Source organism: Lepidochelys kempii, chromosome 13, assembly GCF_965140285.1.
Source record: "Lepidochelys kempii isolate rLepKem1 chromosome 13, rLepKem1.hap1, whole genome shotgun sequence".
NCBI lineage: Eukaryota > Metazoa > Chordata > Testudines > Cheloniidae > Lepidochelys > Lepidochelys kempii.
In genome coordinates, this window is record NC_136392.1 from 19,518,586 (window position 1) to 19,538,079 (window position 19,494).

The following is a 19,494-nucleotide window of genomic DNA, read 5'->3' on the forward strand; positions in this document are numbered from 1 at the left end:
GAGAGGATGCCGGCCCCTGTGAGAGCAGTGGACGCATTCCAACCCCTGATGGAAAACACTACAGAGTCTCCTTTGGATTTGAAGTGTAAATCGTGTCTACTAAAAAGGGCCTTATATAAACTGACCAGTGCTTGGGGATCAGCTTTGCTTCTCTAACAGCATTATTTATGGCCTTGCTGCTCTTTGAATATGCCTTTTCCAGTACATTACAAAGTCACGCAGGAACAAAGAGAGCACCAGGCCCGTCCAGATGATGTAACAGGGAGCGCCTTGTGCCAAGACGAACATGGCCCAGTGCCGCTTGCGAACTCAGGCAGCAGCACGGATCTGTTATTTTGATCATCACTGTCTCCACCAAGACACTCTATTGAAACTTGCCGATATTTTTCTGACAGCCTCTGCACTAACTGAGCTCGCTAAAAGCAGCCAAACTCAACATTCGCTCAGGAGCCTTGGTTCAAAACTTTGAGCTGAAATAGTATCGGGCAAAGTATCTGCCTGGCTTCCAAGGGATTTTGATGGTTTTTAAATGGAGGCACCACGCTGTATTTCACCAGGTGGATGGTATTCCCTGCACCTGCCTGGCAATGAGGCAAAGTCTTCAAAAAATCATCTCCTGAGAAACTGAACAAAGTTAAAAGGGACAAGTCAAGAAAGAACCACAAGCCACATCCAGGCCGAACTCCCATTGACTTCAATAGCCATTTGCCTGGGTAAGGAGTAAGTGCAAATCTAGTGCCAGATCCTGCCACCCACACTCACACTGAATAGTACATTACTCATGCCACTGAAATCAAACTGGTAACATACAAAAGGAACAGCTTGGGTTTTTTAAATATATAAGGCCAAATCCTTTGGTCCTTATTCATGGCTAGATTCCATCACCATCACTCACGCTGAAATCAGAGGGACACCACCAAAGTAAGCTACTACTTAGCATAAGGGTGGCAGAACCTATCCCTCAGTAAAGACCTAAGCACCTGGCCCTGTATATTTTAATAAAAACCTCCTATTCTACATTGCCAATAACTCTTTTGATCATTAAAGCTGAACAAACTTTCAAAAATCTAAATGCACTTTTTCACCACTGCTGCTGGCTCCCTTGCACTTCACTCTGCTTGTCAGGTGAAACTAGATGGGTCAATTCCATCTTCTATTTATAGCCCATTTCACTTTGCATCTCTTCTCTGCTTTTGGTGGCATCCTGTTATGTTTGGGTCTCTAACAGTACAGGAAGAAAGATCAATTAAAAAAACCCCAGTTATTTTAAATGTGTGCCAATATTTCTATTCTCTGAGGTTTTGCAAGCCCCATCTTTTTCTTTTTTAATACAAACCTAAGTTTACGGCCTGAGCTACTAGCCAGTGTTGCTTTAAGCAAAGAGTCAGAAGCATTGACGGACAACCTGCAGCCATTTGACAAAATATTCTTAGTGCATAGGCAAAGCAGAGAGAACCTAACCAAAGTATTTCATATCATTACTTTCCAAAGTATCTTAAAGCGGTCTGAGCTGCGAGAACAGTTTCCAAGCTGTCAGTAGCAGAGTCTAGTTGACTTCTGCCTCATGGCACATGAATCCTAGTAAATCATTCAAAAACCTGAGTGAATGCAAATAGGTCACTGGAGCAGGTCCCCGGCCTCTGGAGTGGTGCACGGACTAGCAGTGAAACTCATTGCACCAATCTGCCATCTCCCACTATTCAGTATGGTTCCCAACTCAGGGACCTGCCTCCTGAGTGGTGAAATCCAGGCAGAACCTGGCTTTAGCCCTTGACTTTGTTTTGCTTGCTAAAATTAGGTTGTGACAACAACCTTGTTCCCCCAAATCACTACATGCCCTGCACCCTTGTGGCACTGTGTGAGGGGAAGGAGTGGAAACCAGGGTACAGCACACACTTCTCAGGAAATGCTGCGATGTTCTGTTTGTAGCCCAATGTGACCAAGATGCGACTATGTGCCCAGCAGATGGAAAGCCCTCATGAGAAGACCACCAGCAGCTGCTGCACTATTGTTCATTATAGACCCCATATCCTGCAATGACGCTACTGTAAGACGGAATGTTTCTGTAGTGGTGGTTTTGTTGTTGGGTTTTTCTCTTAATGAAGGAGGTGTCACCCAGATGCCATACTGTCCCTATGCAGAAGGCTGTCCTGATTTATTGTAGCCAGAACAGACTATTTTTCATTCTGCCCTAGTAATAAAAAATCCACCTGCTCCAATGTGTTTCACTGGGGACTAAAGGTTCCTCCCTACGTTGTTATCTCCAAACATTTCTATAAATGCTTAAGAGTATTGGCATCTATTAAGGTGTTGATGTTTCACACAGTGGACCAGATTCTCAGCTGGCATTGTCTCACTGGATGTCAACAGAGCCATGCGAATTTACACCAGCTAAAGAGCTGGCCCAGCCACCCCATCTTTTCCTGTCCTGTTGAGGTTAGTGTTAGTGGCTTGGTAGCCTTTCCCAATCCCCTAGGTCTGGCCTCTGTTAGATTTGGGGGGTGGGAACAGAGAAACCTGAAAGGCTCATGGGACCTAAGTAACTGAGCTGCGAGATGCTCAGACCATGGCCAATCTTTCTTCCTCGCCCCCCAAGTCTGTCCCATCAGCTGCAAGGGTTTTAACTGATCAGTGCAAGCAACTGTATGCAGCAGAGAAGAAGCATGGTTCAGCGGTTAGAGCATTAGTCCAAGACCCTGGAGTTATGGGTTCAAGTCCCTCCTCTACCACAGACTTTCCTGTGTGACCTTGGGCAAGCCACTTAGTGTCTCAGCTCTTCATCTGTGAAATGGGGATAACAGCGGCCCCCTAACCCACAGGGGTGTAGTGAAGATACCCAGATAGTGAGGTGCTAGATCCTACAGTAATGGGAGCCAAACAGACGCCGAAGATAGCTTGGCTGCATGCTCCAACATATCGCTCAGCTGCAGGGAGCTCTGCTCTGTGAAAAGCAGGATTCCTAGCTACTCTTCTATAAAACTGCAAACAAACAACACAATCAGTAATGAAACCTGGTGTGCCTTTGTTAGAGCTGGAGCTCCTACCTGGAGGCTGCAATCTCAGCCTTCTGCCGGGCGATGGCTGCAGCCCTCTGAGCCCCTTCCATGCTCCTGTCCACTTTTTGCCTGATCTTGGAGCTCTTCAGTGGTATCACCCTCTTCTTCATGCCTTTGATCAGGATGTTCTGCCGGTATTTGCCTTCCTCCTTCTTGCCATCTGGCAGGGTGGTGCAGCCATAGCCATGCCGCACGTTGTCCAGCCACTCGCCCTCGTACTTCAGGCCGCTTGACCTCTCGCTCACCCCGAAGCCCGAGCGCTTGTCGTTCTTCCACTCGCCCATGTAGGACTCCGTGGTGGTGGCGTCGATGTCAGACTCGAAGGGCGGGAACTCCTCCCCTTCCGCCCCTTCGCCCAAGCTGACGGTGGAGGTGGCATCGCTGGCAGCAGAGCTGATGCCGCTCTCGCTCTTGAGGAAGCTGACTCGGCTCTTCTGGCTGGCCAGGGAGGTTTTGGACTCCGATTTCTTTAGCTTCCCCAGCAGAGAGCCCCGTCTGAAGAGGCCCCCTTTCTTCGGCTTTCTGGCTCCAGCATTCGCATACAGACTGAGGGCAAAGCCTCCCCGAGTGATAGTGGGTGACATGAGGATGCTTTCTGGGCTGCCCGCCGGCGAGTCCTGCTGTGGCAAGGTGCCGTTGCTGTGCTCACTACGGAGGGAAGACAGAGAGGTTCGGAGAGGGGAGCGGACCACAGACGCCATGCCGTATGGGACACTCTGACGGACGCCGTATCCATGGCGCATGCCATTGGTGAACTGGCCCTGGTACGTTCCTACAGGCAAGAACAAGGACCTCATTAAGCACGGCACTTATTTTTCAAACCGATGCCTCAATACAAAGAACAAGCACAGCAAATCAAACCACCGCATGACATAACGGCTGCCTCATGCCTGGGGACCAGCTGCTGCCCTCTGCTGGGAGGGAAAGCTCAGAGCTGCACAAGTGATTATCAGTTTGCAAATGTCACAGCCCCTAGAGGCAGGCGGCCTGGAGAACAGATGCAAGCCATATTCCCTGCCCTAACACACAGCGGGTGTTCTCCATTAGCTCACCTAATTCTGCTCTAATTACACCAGTTGTAAACCCAAAATCACTCTAATGCACACACTCTGGATTTACATGAGCGTGACTGGGAACAGAATCTGGCCCCAACATTTCTGGAATTTTAGGTTGTGTGTTCTGCACCTGATGGCTGATTGCCATGGTATTTGTTCTCTGTGTGTGCACAGTCAGCGATGTAAACAGTTCTTCTCTAGCATCATGACAGCCCCTTCCAGTCCACTTCCTTGCTCCGCTCTTGGAGATTCACATTATTGTCCACCACTAATACTGCATATGGTGAAAATGGCTAATGTTGTACACAGTGAACGTGATCTCCCCAGGGACCATCCACACATTGGGCTGCCTAGCAGAGATGGGAAGTTAACTGAAGATTGGGAAGAAGGATGATCTTCTGGCCTATTTTCGGCTCCTCCTGTGAGTCCCTGGGCAAGTCACTCAGCCTGAGTTCCTCATCTGAATAACAGAGATAACGACACCCTCCTACTTCACAGGGGTGTTGAGGGGCTAAATACATTAAAAGATTGTGAGGTGCTCAGATACTAATATGGCTGGGCCCAAAGAAGCATCTAGATAGACCAAAGCTGTCCTCAAAACGCTAGAGAGACTCTAGGAGACAAGTCTAAAAGTGTCTGTCTTGGAGAGCAATTCCTGCAAACTTGAATACGCTGCCCTTCACTGTTCCCAGAACAAAGCCCATAACCTATTGTCTCCGAGCTTTAGGGATAGGTAGAAAAGAGAGGCAGCCACACCTCAGAGGCCCTCCAGCACTGACCCAAGTTTGGGATGTTTGCAGGACACCCTCTCCCTTCCCCTCACCCCTTTGAAGGATTTGCATTACACTAAGCTTCCTTCTGGCTAAGGAGAGCTCAGGGTGACCCCCTCAGCATCCCCATGTGGAAGGGGACAGAACGGGGCTCATCAAAAGTTACACCAAGGGCTGCCTTCCCAGTCAGGAGTGAGCAGGCTGCCTCCCTAGCACTCCCAGCTTCTACTGGCCTGGGAGGCCAGCTTCCCAAAAGCAGCTCTCTGCTTGGCAGTGCCAGGTGATTAGAGGCCTGACCCAAAGCTTATTGAAATCACACTCCCATTAGTTTCAGTGGGCTTTGGATCAAGTTGCTAGGAGCTCTTACTGGACAACCATGGAGGCCCTTACTTGTGGTCCCTTCATTTACAAAGGTCTGGATACATTCAACCCAAAATGATTCCGCTGGGGAGTTAAAATGTCCCTCCTGCCCGCCAGTTTGCCTCCAGCCATTTGAAAAGATGCCCTCTGCTGTGCAGAGTTCAAAAGGCTGCCGTGAGCCACCCATTCAGAGCAGAACTGACTTAGCAATTCATCAGCAGGTGGGTCTGCGGTGGTGGGAACACAGTGTGGACTGCAGCCGCCCCTCACTCATTACCTCAGTGTGGAGTCAAACTGCCCCTTGGGCAAGCTACTGTCATCGAATCATAGGAATGTAGGGCTGGAAGTGATCTCAAGAGATCACTAGTCCATCCCCACACACTGAGGCAGGGTATACCTAGCCCCTCGTTGGCAGGTGTTTGTCTAACCTGTTCTTCAAAACCTCCAGGGTTGGGGATTCCACAGTCTAGGTATCCTGTTCCAGAGCTTACCTATCCTTATAGTTAGAACGTTTTTCTAACGTCCAACCTAAATCACCCTTGCAGCGAACTAAGCCAATTTACTTCTCGGGCTGCCCTCGGCAGATATGAAGAACAACTGATCACCATCCTCTTTGAAAAGACCTTTTCTATATCTGAAGACTGTTACGTCCCCCAGTCAACCTTCTCTTCTCTAGACTTTGGGGAAGTCTCTTCAGCTCCTGTGCCACAGTTCCCCGGGATGTGAGTGAAGTTTAATTTCCTAATGTCAAGATCCACCCTCGGAAGGGCACTAGAGAAGGGTAGCATGGGCTACAGGGAAAACCTTTGCTTTTTGTGTTGGGGCAGGAATATCATTGTGGAGCCTCAATACAGAGCGATCGGAAAGAAGCAGTTTCACTGCTGTGGCTGCTTTGGAGGTTTCCCAAGGGGGAGCCTGTTTCCTGCCCGCTCAATACCCCAGAATGCTAATTCTACTCACACCAGAATCCCTCTCTCCCTGGATTTCCCTTACTCTGTTGATACGGTTGCCTCAGTAACTGGCAAACCACCAAAGACAAAAGCAGCATTCAGCTCTGCCTCCAGCCATTGCTGAGAGTCCGGAATGGGCCATCCCCTTCTGAAATCTGCAGACCACAGCGCAGACCACGGACCCCTGCACCACGCTGCCCTCGGTCAGCCGATGAAAGGTGCTAATGCAGTGCCGATGTTAAATACCATTGCAAAGCATGACCACTCGCCCCTCCTAAGGGCTCAGTTTCTCACGGGCAAATGGCCAGCTGTGCAGGGGACATTTTTATGGGCATCTGTTCTAAATGGGCCGCTTTCTATTAAATTGGGACAAGATACAGTGTCAGTGATTTACTGGCAGGTGGCAGAGTACGGTCACCCTTAGAGAAGCAAACCCTACGCAGAGAAGGACACAGAAAGCATCCTCCCTGCCACAACGTCAGTTACTGCATGATCCTCTGCAGACCATGGAACCAGTGCTTAATTAACTAGCATCAGGTGAGGCTGATGACAGCATGTGTGTCAATTCCATTAACTTTCCCTCCCTCCCCTCTCCAGCTCTCACCCAAAGGGAAGGATCAGCCAAGTTCCAAGAAATTAAATTCCACAATCTAGTCGTCAAACCCAAGATGGTCCTGCCCAGGAGATGGTTTCTGATTCCTTCTTTGGCAATAATGGGAGTGAACATTTTACAGTCTCCCTGGCCAGTTCTGCCAAATAATCTTTACTCTCAAGATGCTGGTTTCATTGAAATCCTCTTTAAATCTGTCAGCAGGGTGTCAACTTACACACTCCAACAGGGAACAGAAGACGTGCCCAGGTGCAGCAGCAGCCACGAATCCCTCCCCACCATGTGCCTCTCTCCAGCTATCTACGTTCTCACATTGTACTCCTCAGCACAGTGCCTGAACACCTCAACCCTGAGCTAGGAGAACTACAGATGGTGGGAAAAGGGGAATCTAATCTTCACTTAGCATTTGCTTTCTCTGTTGAGGCAGCTAAACAAAGGGTTCAGTTAGAACTAAGAGTTGGGGTGTGAAGTGGCCACCTGCCGAATGGAAACAACCTACCATGGCAAAATTCTCTTCATGGTTTGGAGAAACTGCTTTAGAAAAGAGACAGCATGGTCTAGTGGGTACGGCATGGATTGGGAGTCAAGAGACCTGGTTTCCATTCCCTGCTTGGCCACTCACCAGCTGCGGGGCTTGGGCACATAATTTGACCCCTTCTCTGACCCTCTGTAAAATGGTGACAATGATCCTTTATCAAGTTTTATTACTCATCTATAAATAAGTTCACATTCTGTGTATGGATGGCCCTGGAACTCAACTGCTTTGTCTCTGCTTGTGCTGGGGTTGCAGCCTGAAAGCAGAGCTGACACATAATATGGAATGACATTAGAGACCTTTCTGTAGGACATTAGTGACCTTCAGCCTCTTTCAATGCCTTAAGGATAGAAGACTCCATTCAATATTGGTTCAATATTAACTAACTTAAAACTGAATTCTAGCAAGTCTCTGAGGCCCAGAGAGTTTAAGCGACTCACCCAAGGTCACACAGTGAGTCTGTGGCAGAGGCACAACATGAACGCCACTGACGAGATCCCCTGATGTCTACAACTTGCTCTGACCACTAGGCAATGCCACCTCCCAGCCATGTTCTGTAAGCACCTGTGCACACTGGAGGGGCGAGATTTTTAAGCACCCAATTAGGTGCCCATCTCCTACTGACTGTCAATGTGTGCCTAACTCCTATAGGCACTTTTGAAAATCCCACTCTGGGTCTTTAAGTGTGTTCACTGAATCACTTTAGAGCTGGTTTAGAATGGTTCAGCCTGCTCGATTTACATATAGATCAGCCGGCCCGTGATTCTACAGTCAGTTTAAGCTGGTTTTGACACTGACCACTCTTCCCAGCCCACTCTTGTTAAAAATGAATTTGTTTCAAACAGTTAAGCTCACACGGCTAAATGCCCCACGTAGACGGTGCCTGAGCACAAACCCCAGACCGAGCAGGCAGAGAAGATGAGGCACTGAAAGCCCTTGACTGAGCTCACAGCACGTTTCTGGACAAACAGGGATTCCCTGTAAAGTGCCCGGACTCAGCTTTGTGTTTTTCCATGTCACTTCCCAAGCCATGATTTATAGCCTCTCTCAGAGCTTTCACCCTCTTACCCAGCAAAAGCCATAAAACAAACTCCAGGGCCTGGCTGGGCAGCTGCTGAGAGGAGTTAGAAAGCCTGAGGTGGCCACCGCTGTGTAGCACTGAATAATGAAGTCAGTGAGCAGCAGAAAGACAACTTATTCCTGCACCAGCCTGCCTGTCACACAGCAAAGGACAGCATATGGAAACAGTCAAGGAGATAGGGATGCCCCTAGCCCCTTCCTAGCAAGATCCCCGATCAGTGCAAAGGGAGCAAGGAGGGGCAAGGAAAAAGCCAGGGGCGGGAGTGTTGACCAGATGGAATCAATGTTAGTGTCAACCTTTATTCACAGCTCACTAACCTGCTCAGAGACACAATTCTCCTCGCATTTACACTAGTGATTTCATTGTAGTCAATTTTCAGAGTAACAGCCGTGTTAGTCTGTATTCGCAAAAAGAAAAGGAGTACTTGTGGCACCTTAGAGACTAACCAATTTATTTGAGCATGAGCTTTCGCGAGCTACAGCTCACTTCATCGGATGCATCCAATGAAGTGAGCTGTAGCTCACGAAAGCTCATGCTCAAATAAATTGGTTAGTCTCTAAGGTGCCACAAGTACTCCTTTTCTTATTGTAGTCAATGGAATGGTGCATCCGATGAAGTGAGCTGTAGCTCACGAAAGCTCATGCTCTAATAAATTTGTTAGTCTCTAAGGTGCCACAAGTCCTCCTTTTCTATTTAATGGAATTACAGTGGCATAAAAGCAATGTCATAGGAGGAGGATGCCCAGCAGTTAGCCCAGGGCACACAGAAAAGGAGATGCGGTCAACCACGAGTAGGGGTGAAAGGGATACAGCACTGAGTCACCTAGCGACCTTGTTACTTACCTCGCTGTAAATAACCACCTTTGTGTCTGTGAAGACAAAGCCAACATGGACCTACCTAACACCTATGTAAAGGCCAGTCTGGGTATTCGCCAAATGTGTGTTCCAGGCTAACGTTAGGGTCAGCCTATGGTAAAAGCCACAAACACCTGGAGCCTGGCAATCAATTAACAGGGTATAAAACTATAGTGAAGACAAGCCCTAAAAAAGAGGCAATGTCTGAACTAGGGGGGGAAAGTTTGTAATTTGAACCCATGATAACCAGCATGGAAAAATCTTAGTGTAGACAAGATAAGTATAGTTTTAACATATGTTAGTGGGGCTCCTCTTTAGGGTTTAAGCTGACAAGCTAATGTGCCAGAACTACAACTGCCTTGTCAACATTAGGATTTTAACACATATAAGCTACTCTGGGTTAAAAATGCACCCATCTTTTATTTTCCTAGTGTAGACATGTGCAGAGTGTGCAGACAGGGTTTTGTCCTGGTTTAACTAAATTGGTTTAAAAACATACCTTGCACTAAATTGCAGCAAATTTGTACAGAGCCAAGCCCTTAGCTAATTAGTATGCGTAAAGCCTTTTAAATTCCCTGGATAAAAGGAGCTGTAAAATGGAAATGTGTAACTATTTATTCTGCATCATTAATATATGTGGGATTAGAACCAAGTGCAAATCTGCCATCTTCCACTTTGTGAAGATCAAAGCTGGTTGCAGACTTTTTAAAAGTTTAAAAAATTAACTCCAAATATGGGTGGGTTGGAGGTGGGGGTGCGGAAAATGTGTGTACATTTTTTCCTAGATATTTTCCCCCTATTCTGGCCAGCTTTAGTGAACATCCACATTCAGAAATAGCAATATGTCTGCACTCCCCACAGCAACAGCTTTCCTCCGAGGAAATCACAATATGACCCCCCTGCCTGGGCTCAGGCTGAGCCGACCAGGTTAGACATTTTAATGGGAAAACTTCCTCTCCTCTTCCTTCACCTTGCAAAAAAATAATCAAATACACTTTTTTTTTTTATGGTCACAACAACAGGTCCCGGCCTCTGAAATCTCCCAGTTGCTTTCCCCCCAAATCAGAGACAATAGAAGAAAACTGCAGCAGTTTGGAGACCCCTGAAAATGTGACTCTTGTCCCTGATGGGGCAAAAGCCTTGAGTAATCTCATTAAAGTCAGAAGCTTGGTGCTGGTAACCAGGGATTTAGAGCCGGCAACAGCTCAAAAAACCCTAAAAGTCTTCAAAGCAGTTTTGAAAAATTCTGCTTAATGACACAATCTTCTTGGTATGAAAAATTGTCCAGAGTTGGAACAGTAGTTTCTTCAGGGGCAGAGGGGAAAGGAATAGAGACCTGAGCTGGAAATTACATCTGAATAAAGGCTGATGCAGTCAGCCTGGCCTCTTTCCTCAGATCCACAGATTTGTGTGAATGTGGTTTGTCTCATTCCACATCACAGAATGGGCATTCCTCTCTCCACTACTCCCTTGAGAAATACAACTGTTCACAGGACCAAGGGTGGCTGCAGGAGAGGGGCAATTAAAGGAGACACACAGCTGTGTTCTGTCCAGCCTGGCTAAAAACACCCACTCAACACTGAGCTGGAGAGAAAGCAACGGCCCTCTCCTGCCAAGGCCCATCAGGACAAGCCCAATGATGCAAAGCAGGGAAAGGAATGTACAGAGGCAAGTGGGAGTGGGTAAACAGAATCATATTTTCTTTAGTTCTTCTTAACAGCTTGTGAACCTAAATAAGGGTACTGGCCAGAATGAGAGCTGGTGTGGACAGCTACTGAAGTCTCCACCAGCAGAGCTTCACCAATGCATCTTAACCCTGACATACAGTAACTCCTGCTACTCCAGTCGTGAGCCCCACACAGAACCACCCTGACCCACAGCTACCCCAGCTACTGCAGCCCTGGGCCCCAAAATCTCAGCCAACATGCAGTGTGTTTTGTGATGTGGAAAACCCTGTATTTAGGACTAGGATGGACCACAGCCTCGCTTTCCCCCACGACTTAAGTCAAAGCTGGAACACACAGATCGGCAGAGGTGAAAGGCCAAAATGTTAATTTGCAGAGTCACTCAATCGTTAGCAGGGCCAGGGCAGAGGGCTGATAGATGAAGTAACAGGGTGGATGGGGAGATGTGTAGATTGGAAAGAAAAACAACAAAAAGCCAAAAATACCCCTTTATGTCATCATCAGTGGAAAGCTTTGCTGTTTTTTTAATGACAAGAAATCCTATGAAATGCCCACTTCCTCTCTTACCCAAAAGATACCATACCTGGCTCTTAGTAACACCTGTTAGACACATATGGGAGTCTGGCTGGTTTCTGTGTTTTTGCTGTGATTTCTAGAGATTTCTGGATCTGCTCCTAAATGGAGCTGACCCTTTCTATTTATATACACACAAGATGGGAAGGATCAAGTTGCAGAGCAGATTAATCATTGTCTCTAAAGACCTCAGTCTCAATCACTCTGATTCACAAATGGATTGTGTGTGCCCTCTGCTTAGGTCAGATAATATATCACACCTTCCATAAGTAGCTGTGGTCAATTTAATACAGAGACAGGATGATCCACAGGTCATTGAATGGGCTCAAAGGCCAGTGCTGAAATTTGAGTGTCATATAGTGTATCTCACTTCATGAACCAGGGTCCATTCTTCAGGAAACACCACCCTCTTCCCTTTCCACACTGGGCATAAGGTGTAAGTTAAAAAAACTCTCACTGTAGTTTTAAAGAGCTTACTTGCCAGCTTACTGGCAACAGCCAAAATAGTATCCTTAATTCTAACAGTCGTAAAGTTTCATGCACAGATACCATGATGATGGACATATTGGAAGTACTTAGTGTCATGGACAGACAGATTAAATAGATCCACAAGTAAAACAAACTAATGAAAACTTAGTGCTTGCTGTTAGAACAAAAGTCACCTGAGGGAGGTTTGATTTAAGACAGTGCATAACTAAAAAGCATCAATGTTAGGGCCAAATTCAGCGTTGGTAAAGCTCCACTGGAAAGACAACATGGGCTAGTGGACAGGAAATTGGACCCTGAATTGGGAGACTGGAAGTCTGTTCCCACCTCTGCTACTGACTTGCTGCATGACCCTGGGTGAATCACTTATCCTCAGTTAAATGGTGATGCTTTCTTTGTAAAGCACTTTAAGATGTATGGAGCAACTGTACTTTATAAGCCCTGTTATTGTTATTTTGGGGTCAATGAAGTTACACTAGGGCTGAGTTTTGCCCAAACTTCCAAGTCCCTTAGCGGTCTCTGAGGACTGCAGCTCAGAATCAGTAGGAAGTGTGAAGAATTCCATATACATTTGCTATCTGTTGTCTGCACTTGGCAATAGGCAGAACTAGCAGAAAAATCATGGTTACTGCCTCAGCTCCAGCTCTACAGAAATCCTCCTCTAAGCTTCAGTCCCCTCTCAGCTTGATTATTGCTGCTAATTCCCTCTTTGATGGCTTCTGCATGACTCAGGTGCTCAGACTCCAGAATATGCACAGCCCCGCTGCTGCTCACCATCTGGTACACACAAACAAGCATGGCTTCATCACTCCTCTCCTTGGTTCCCTTTCCAGGTTCCAGAAAATTGCCTTCTCTGTTTTTAAAACTCTGCACAGACTCACCTTGGCCAACCCATGGACCTTCTCTCTTTCCTTCTCCAGCCTCCTCCCATCACTTCTCTAAGCGCACTATTTCACCACTGTTGGTGCAAGAACCTTCTTCTCTGTAGCTCCTATCAGCTGCAACAGCCTTTCTGTACCTCTTCACCTCACTTGAGTCTTCAGCTCATTTCACAGCTCACCTGAAACTCGCCTCATTGTTTCTTTTCACCTCTCCCCCTGGTCTTATGACAACTGAATTTAATTGTTTCCCCCTGAGATGAATTTACACCAGTGCTTTCTCCCAGCTCCCCAAAAACAGTCCTGCACTATTTAACACTGTTTTCAGGCCACAGCTTGAACACAAGACATTTTTAAAAGTTATACAATCATTGTATTGCAAAACAGGGATTGAAGACCAGATGTTTACATTACAGCTTTTTCTGTGTGGTTTAGTATGATCAAACAAACACCCAGAGCCCCTCCAGACACCCCCCATGTCTTTCTTGCACAAAAAATGATGGGGCTTGCAAATAAGGTCAAAGACTGAAGCTCAAGCAATCATTTACACAATCCTCTAACGTGCTTACCTCATTCACACACGGGGCATTCCCAATCCTAGATCACCTTCTCCTTTACCTATAATGCACTATTCTCTTAAAGGGCTCCAGTCGCACACTTTATCAACAGAACTATATCATGAGGCTTTGAGTTAACCACATTTAAAAAAACCCAAACATACATGTTCTAATGTGTTACAATACATTAGGTAGCATGGTCCCTAATGAGTCTGGGTTCTGCTTTAATGTTGTACCAGACCCAATGAGTGTAAGTGACACTACGCCTGGGGAAATTCTGTGCTACTGTGCACACACAGAATTCATGTCCCCCGCAGGTCTTTTCACCGCAGAAAATGGATTCTGCTGGGGAGGCACTGCAATTACACCTTTCATTTAGCAGAGGGCAATTGGCTCAGGTCTGGAGCAGCCAGCTACAGAAAGGGAGGGGTCGGAGGCTGTGTGCCTCAAAGCACCCTGCCCATGGGCCCAGGTGAGGAGGCACAGATATGGGGGGAATGGGCAGAATGGGTTGCACAGGGATCCTGGGGAGTCACACAGACTGGGGTTCAGAAGGGTTACTGGGGGGAGACTGGTGTGGGGACACGAGCTAATGGGGTGATAGCATTGACCCCGGGGTTGAATAGGCGTGGGGGTGCAGGACCACATGGGGACAGGGAGGAGGAGGTGGCTGAGTGGGGATGCAGGGATAGGAGCAGATGTGCCTGACTGAATGGGAGACGCTAGGGGGTCAGCCAGGATCTGCATGGGAGAGGCTCCCCACCAACTCCCTAACAATCCCTTTGCCTCCCTCCGCTCCCCAAAAAAACCCTGTTCCACACTTCTCCCACCCACACCCAACAACCCTCCAGGTTCACTCCCAGAATCCTTCCCAGCAATTACTTGCCTCTCCCTCCGCTCCTCCATTACCCCCGACTCCCCCAAGCCTTTGAACTGCTTCTGAGGGGAAATCCATTTCTGTATTGTAGTATACATGAATTATTACTCAAAGATCTGTATTAATATGCCCAGTAAGGGATCTATTTGTCAAAAAACATTTCCTGAATCTTTTTTGTTGTCTGTACTGTTACAGACATACTTGCTGACAGGTATTTTGAAATAAATAACCAAAATAATTGAAACTGGCGTGATTACATTGTGTTATTTTGACAAATAAAATATGCAGAATTTTAAAATATTGTGCTCAGAATTAATTTTTTGGCTCAGAACTCCCCCAGGAGTAAAAGTGAGCACTATTGCCAACAGAGGGGCCACAGTTTAGATGACACACAACATTCAAGTTCTGACTCATGGCAGAGGAAACCACTATAGTGGTGGATTTTTGTTTTGTTTTGGGGGCAGGAGTGGGGAAGAGTTCACCCTGCGGCAGTTAAACTCCAATTTTTGTGCCAATATTTTGCCTGCCCAGATGTCCCTTTTCTGTAGTGCTAATGTGTGCTATTGAATATCTGCACCATCACATCCCAAAGGTAGCTGCATTTTACTGGTGGATGAAGCAACTGCTGCATATGCTTTAAGACAGTTTGACATCCTTCAGAATTAAAGGTGTTATAGAAATGAAAGATATTAGCTGGATAACAGCTGTTTGAGTGTGTCATAACACTAAACATATACATACCTTACAAATGACCTAAAGATCCTCATGTCAATCGTTCCATTCATTACAAACACATAGTTTAGCCCCTATCCTCTATTATCACGGTATAGTAAACTGCTTTGGACTATTTAACAAATCACACAGCCTGAAGATAGAAGAAGAATGAAGTTTAAAGAACTGGACAAATGAAATTGGTCATCTCTAATCTGCAACTTTAACTGCAACTTCATGTGCCATAAGTGTAAGAACCTCAGCACTTGCTTAAAGTTAGGCATGTGCTTAAGTAACTTGCTGAATAAGGGCACATTAAAGCAAAGCCCCGGAAAGCCAATACTGTAGCTTGAACTCTCCTATTATTTGAAGGGGTTCTCACAACAAAATTTTTTTCTCACCAACAAAACTCTTGCTGGTGGCCACTCTGACAAATTTTCCTAAAATGCTTAATTAACTTTAGTAAAAAAACAAATAAATATGCACATTTATGTGTCCAAATAATTGTAATTTATTTATGTAGGGTTTTTTGCAGACTCAATAATAAAAATAATGGACACTTGTCTCTAGTCTTTACTGGACTGAAACAGAATAGGAACTCAAATAAGGTGCTTCGCATGTTTTGCTTTTTGGTTGATTTTTTTTTTTTTTTTAGACTAGCTAGCAAGTAAGTCTGCTACTGTGAAAAGTAATATTTGTAAATAGTATTTTCACAGCAGACTTACTTAGCCCCAGCAAGCTGGGTGACAAATTAAGCCCAGAATGGGAAGGTGGGGAGGGAGACCAGGGGTGATGTGGGGGGTTTAGGTGGCAGCAGGGGTTGGGGCAATGGAGGGCGGGAGTGAGCCCGCTGCATGGCTGGAGACTGGAAGAGGCAGGAGAGGCTAGAGTGACATGTGGGGGGTGAGCCTGGGACCGGATCTCTGGGTCCGGAACCCGAAGCCCTGCGGCTGGGGGCCGGAGTCTTATGCCGCACGACCAGAGACTACCACCCACCACGCCAGGGCTGAAGCTCAACCAGCATCACCCCGGGAAGATGGAGAACTCACACAGGTTACCTGATCCTACAGTGGTTGTGGCTTCAGAAGGGGGCATGGACCAGCACCTGCTGTCGACACTGGGGGAGGGATTGCTGCTTTGCCGCTCCCCCAGTCAACACCCAGGAGGCTGTGGCTGCAGCTGAGAAACGCTGTAAATGTGATATGCTTTTTTATTATGAAGAGATACATTTCTCAAATTATTTTTCTTTGTAAATAATTGGCATTGTGGGTCCTGAATAATAATAAAGTGCAATCCTCAGGAATATATCCGCGAATACTCCCTTCCCCGCAAATCACCCTCTTGATTAGCCATACAAAACATGGCAGCACGCACTGTTACACTATTGAAGAGTTGCAGAATTATTTGCACAGGATTCCTGTGATGTTGCATTACGATTATTTATTAGTTTCAGACGCTTCCCACCTCGTCTAATTAAATTTTTTCTTTACCGTTCAGAGCATTTGCAAAGTGTCTGACAAATACTTGTATACTGAGTGCCTTTGTGCATGAACATGGGCTGAGATTTTTCAAAGAAGTCTAGGGGATTTATACTAGTGGAAGATAGGTGACTCAATTCTCCAGACAGCTTTGATAAACATTCAGGTTGAGTTTTAGTCATACACAAGTTCAGTGCATTCATGCAATTTGGTATTTAGTAAATAGACACAGAGCATTAAAATGCTGTAGATTATACAGTGATGTATAAGGCAAAAACAAGCACAACTTTCTTTGCCCAATGAGAATTAATTCTTGTCACTTTATAATTTGCTGTAGCCATGGGCCCAAAATTCTTCAATCAGACGTCCCATAATATAATCCAGTCTTTCACTAGCCTCACGCTATAGAAAATAAAGTTTGGAGGAAACATCTATAATCAAGACATTTGAGGAGGTTTTTCACATAGAAAGCATAGTCATGCAGAAGCTTTACAATTATTTGAGGTCTCTCTCACTTTTCTGGTGTACGGAAAGGGAAATGTATGTAGATTACTGAATGTTGCAATTTTCCAAGGGGCAGCCAAACTGCAGAAATTAGGACCTAACTGCGAGTAGATAAAAAGGTGTCACACACAAAGCTCGCTCACACACAGAAATGTATAAAACTATATGGTGGAGGTAGAATGTTCGAGTAAAGTGCCTTGATTTCTCTGCCCCAGCTTTTGCTGTTGGTGATCTGAATTGAACTCCGGTTTCAGAGTAACAGCCGTGTTAGTCTGTATTCGCAAAAAGAAAAGGAGTACTTGTGGCACCTTAGAGACTAACCAATTTATTTGAGCATGAGCTTTCGTGAGCTACAGCTCACAATTGAACTCCCTCGCTCCTGGGATGATTTACAGCCTCTGGATTTACAGGTCAAACATCATGTTGCTCACTGACCTGACCCCAACTGGCCCCTCCGGTGTCACCCTTACCTCCATCTGCGTAAGTCTCGGTGCCATAACCATCCTGCAGCCCATTATTCCAGGTGCCTTCATACTTTGCTCCACTGCTCATGCTCTGCCTTGTCCCATACCGTCCTTTAAAGCCATGGGTCCATTCGCCTTTGTAAAGCCACCGTCCTTTAGTCTCGATCCCCAAACCGTGCCTCTTGCCTTGAGACCAGTAGCCTTCATAGGTGTTGCCACTGGGCCACGTGTATATGCCCACCACTTCAAAACCATAGTTCCACGAGCCTGAGTACTCCCCTTGGCCCTTGGGACCAGTGCAGATGCCATGGCCATGGGCTTTCCCCCCTTCCCAGCCCCCACAATATGCTCCTCCATCATCAAAATCAAACCTTCCTCCACTCATGGTGCCATCCAAGCTCAGCAAGCCAGGATCTCCACTTTGCTCCTACGTTCCTCTCTTTCTTTCTCTTTCCTTCCTACTTAGCTGGACTGTTTTTCATAAGCAAAAGTTTGGGGAGTTTAAAATGTTGCCACATTTCCAAATTAAAAATGCTCAAAGCAAGGTGCTGACCCAAGGAGATGATTGCCTTGTGCTGCCCAGCCAGAGGACAGAGGGAGGGAGGGATTTGGGAAGGGATCCTGTCTTGGAGAAGTATTGGGGGTGAGGACACTGCAAATTGCACCGTGAACACCACAGGGACCTCTCTGCAACCCAGCACCCACCTGCCACCTAGGGGACCGGACAATCAAGTAAGGGCCATGCTGTGGGACTGAGGCAGATTGGGAGGGGAGGGATAAAACTCAGTTGCAAGACCTGACTCGTATCTCTGCAGCCTTTGCATTGCCCTGACGGTACATTGGGGAAGCGTCTGGCCCCTTTAAGAGGCTCTCCAGGAAAGGGCGGGGGGGCCCCGGGCTTCTCTGGGGGGGTCCCCCTTTCTTGATCATACCCACCCCCCGGCTCCTGCTGCTGCTCCGGCTGCCTGCAGAGTCCCTCCCTCCTCAGAGTCCCATTATGTGTGTCTCTCTCTCTCCTCTGCTGCCCCTTCCCTCTTCCCTCTCTCCTCCTCCTGCGGTAGAAAGGTCAGCGCTGCCCTAACAAGGCCATCGGATCCCAGGAGCTGCTCCCAAAATAAACCCCCACAGGCCCAGCCCCTGCTCCAGGGGCCTTTTATGAAGGAGGAACGAGACACCCCCCTGCCTGGGCAGGAATCCAGAAAAGACGAGGGGAGGGGAGAAGCTGGGAAAGTAAGTAAGTGCCTGCTTAAAAATAGACCCTGGGAAGCAGCTAGGGGAGGTGTGCATGTGAGGGGGGAGAGCTTCTCCTGCTCAGTTACTTTGGCATTTTTCCTCCATTGCACAGAGATCTGCTCAGTGGCTGGGGCATGTTTCCTGATGGGGGGAGGAGGGGAGGGGAGAGTAGGGGGAACCAGAGGCAGAAAGTGGACAGATGACTGGGGGTCTGCTCTCAGAACACAGTCATTCCACAACAATGGCTAGGACCAGAGGTGGGGAAGCAAAGGGTGAATGGCAAAGGGCCAAGATGTCCCCCCCAAAGTCAGTTCTGAGTTCCCAGCTGCTGCTGTCCTGCTTCCAGCCTTATGAGGAGCAGAAACGACCCAGCCAAGGCAAAAAGCTCATATAAAGCTAATGTTTCTAAGGCAACGCTGTCCCCCCCATGCATCTGCAAACTGCTCCCACGCCTTCCCCGCTCACTGAAGCGAAAGGATAACAGCTTTCTAAGTATCCACTTCCCTCCACTACGTCTTTCCAGCACAGTTAGAGAGCAAGATCAGAGACTCAGACCAGTCCCACAAGCCTTAGGATAGAAGTCAGCCTTACTCGACTTCCGGCTGCCTCTCCTGCTAAGCTGGACACAGTAGGACCTTTACCATCCGCAGGGACGTGGCTCAGGTCTCTGTTACCTGACAATTTCACCCATCCGCAAAATCTTTGTTCCCTAGTAACACCATTCCTTTCACCAAAATTTCTGACCGTTACATGAATGCGGCAGAGGCCACATTGACC

The 19,494-nt window shown here is 47.1% G+C and overlaps 1 protein-coding gene across 2 annotated transcripts in view; it reads right to left on the reverse strand.

The window, feature by feature from the left end:
* The window catches only part of JPH2 (junctophilin 2), a 66,833-nt gene extending 47,349 nt beyond the window's left edge, over positions 1-19,484 (reverse strand). For both annotated transcript variants that reach the window (XM_073309557.2, XM_073309558.2), the window contains exons 1-2: positions 17,491-19,484; positions 3,045-3,828 (exon numbers count right to left, since the gene is read on the reverse strand). In XM_073309557.2, coding sequence (XP_073165658.1) covers positions 3,045-3,828; positions 17,491-17,869 — 1,163 coding nt within the window. In that variant the 5' untranslated portion in view covers positions 17,870-19,484. The remainder of the gene's footprint in view (positions 1-3,044; positions 3,829-17,490) is intronic.
* Between the last annotated feature and the right edge of the window lie 10 nt (positions 19,485-19,494).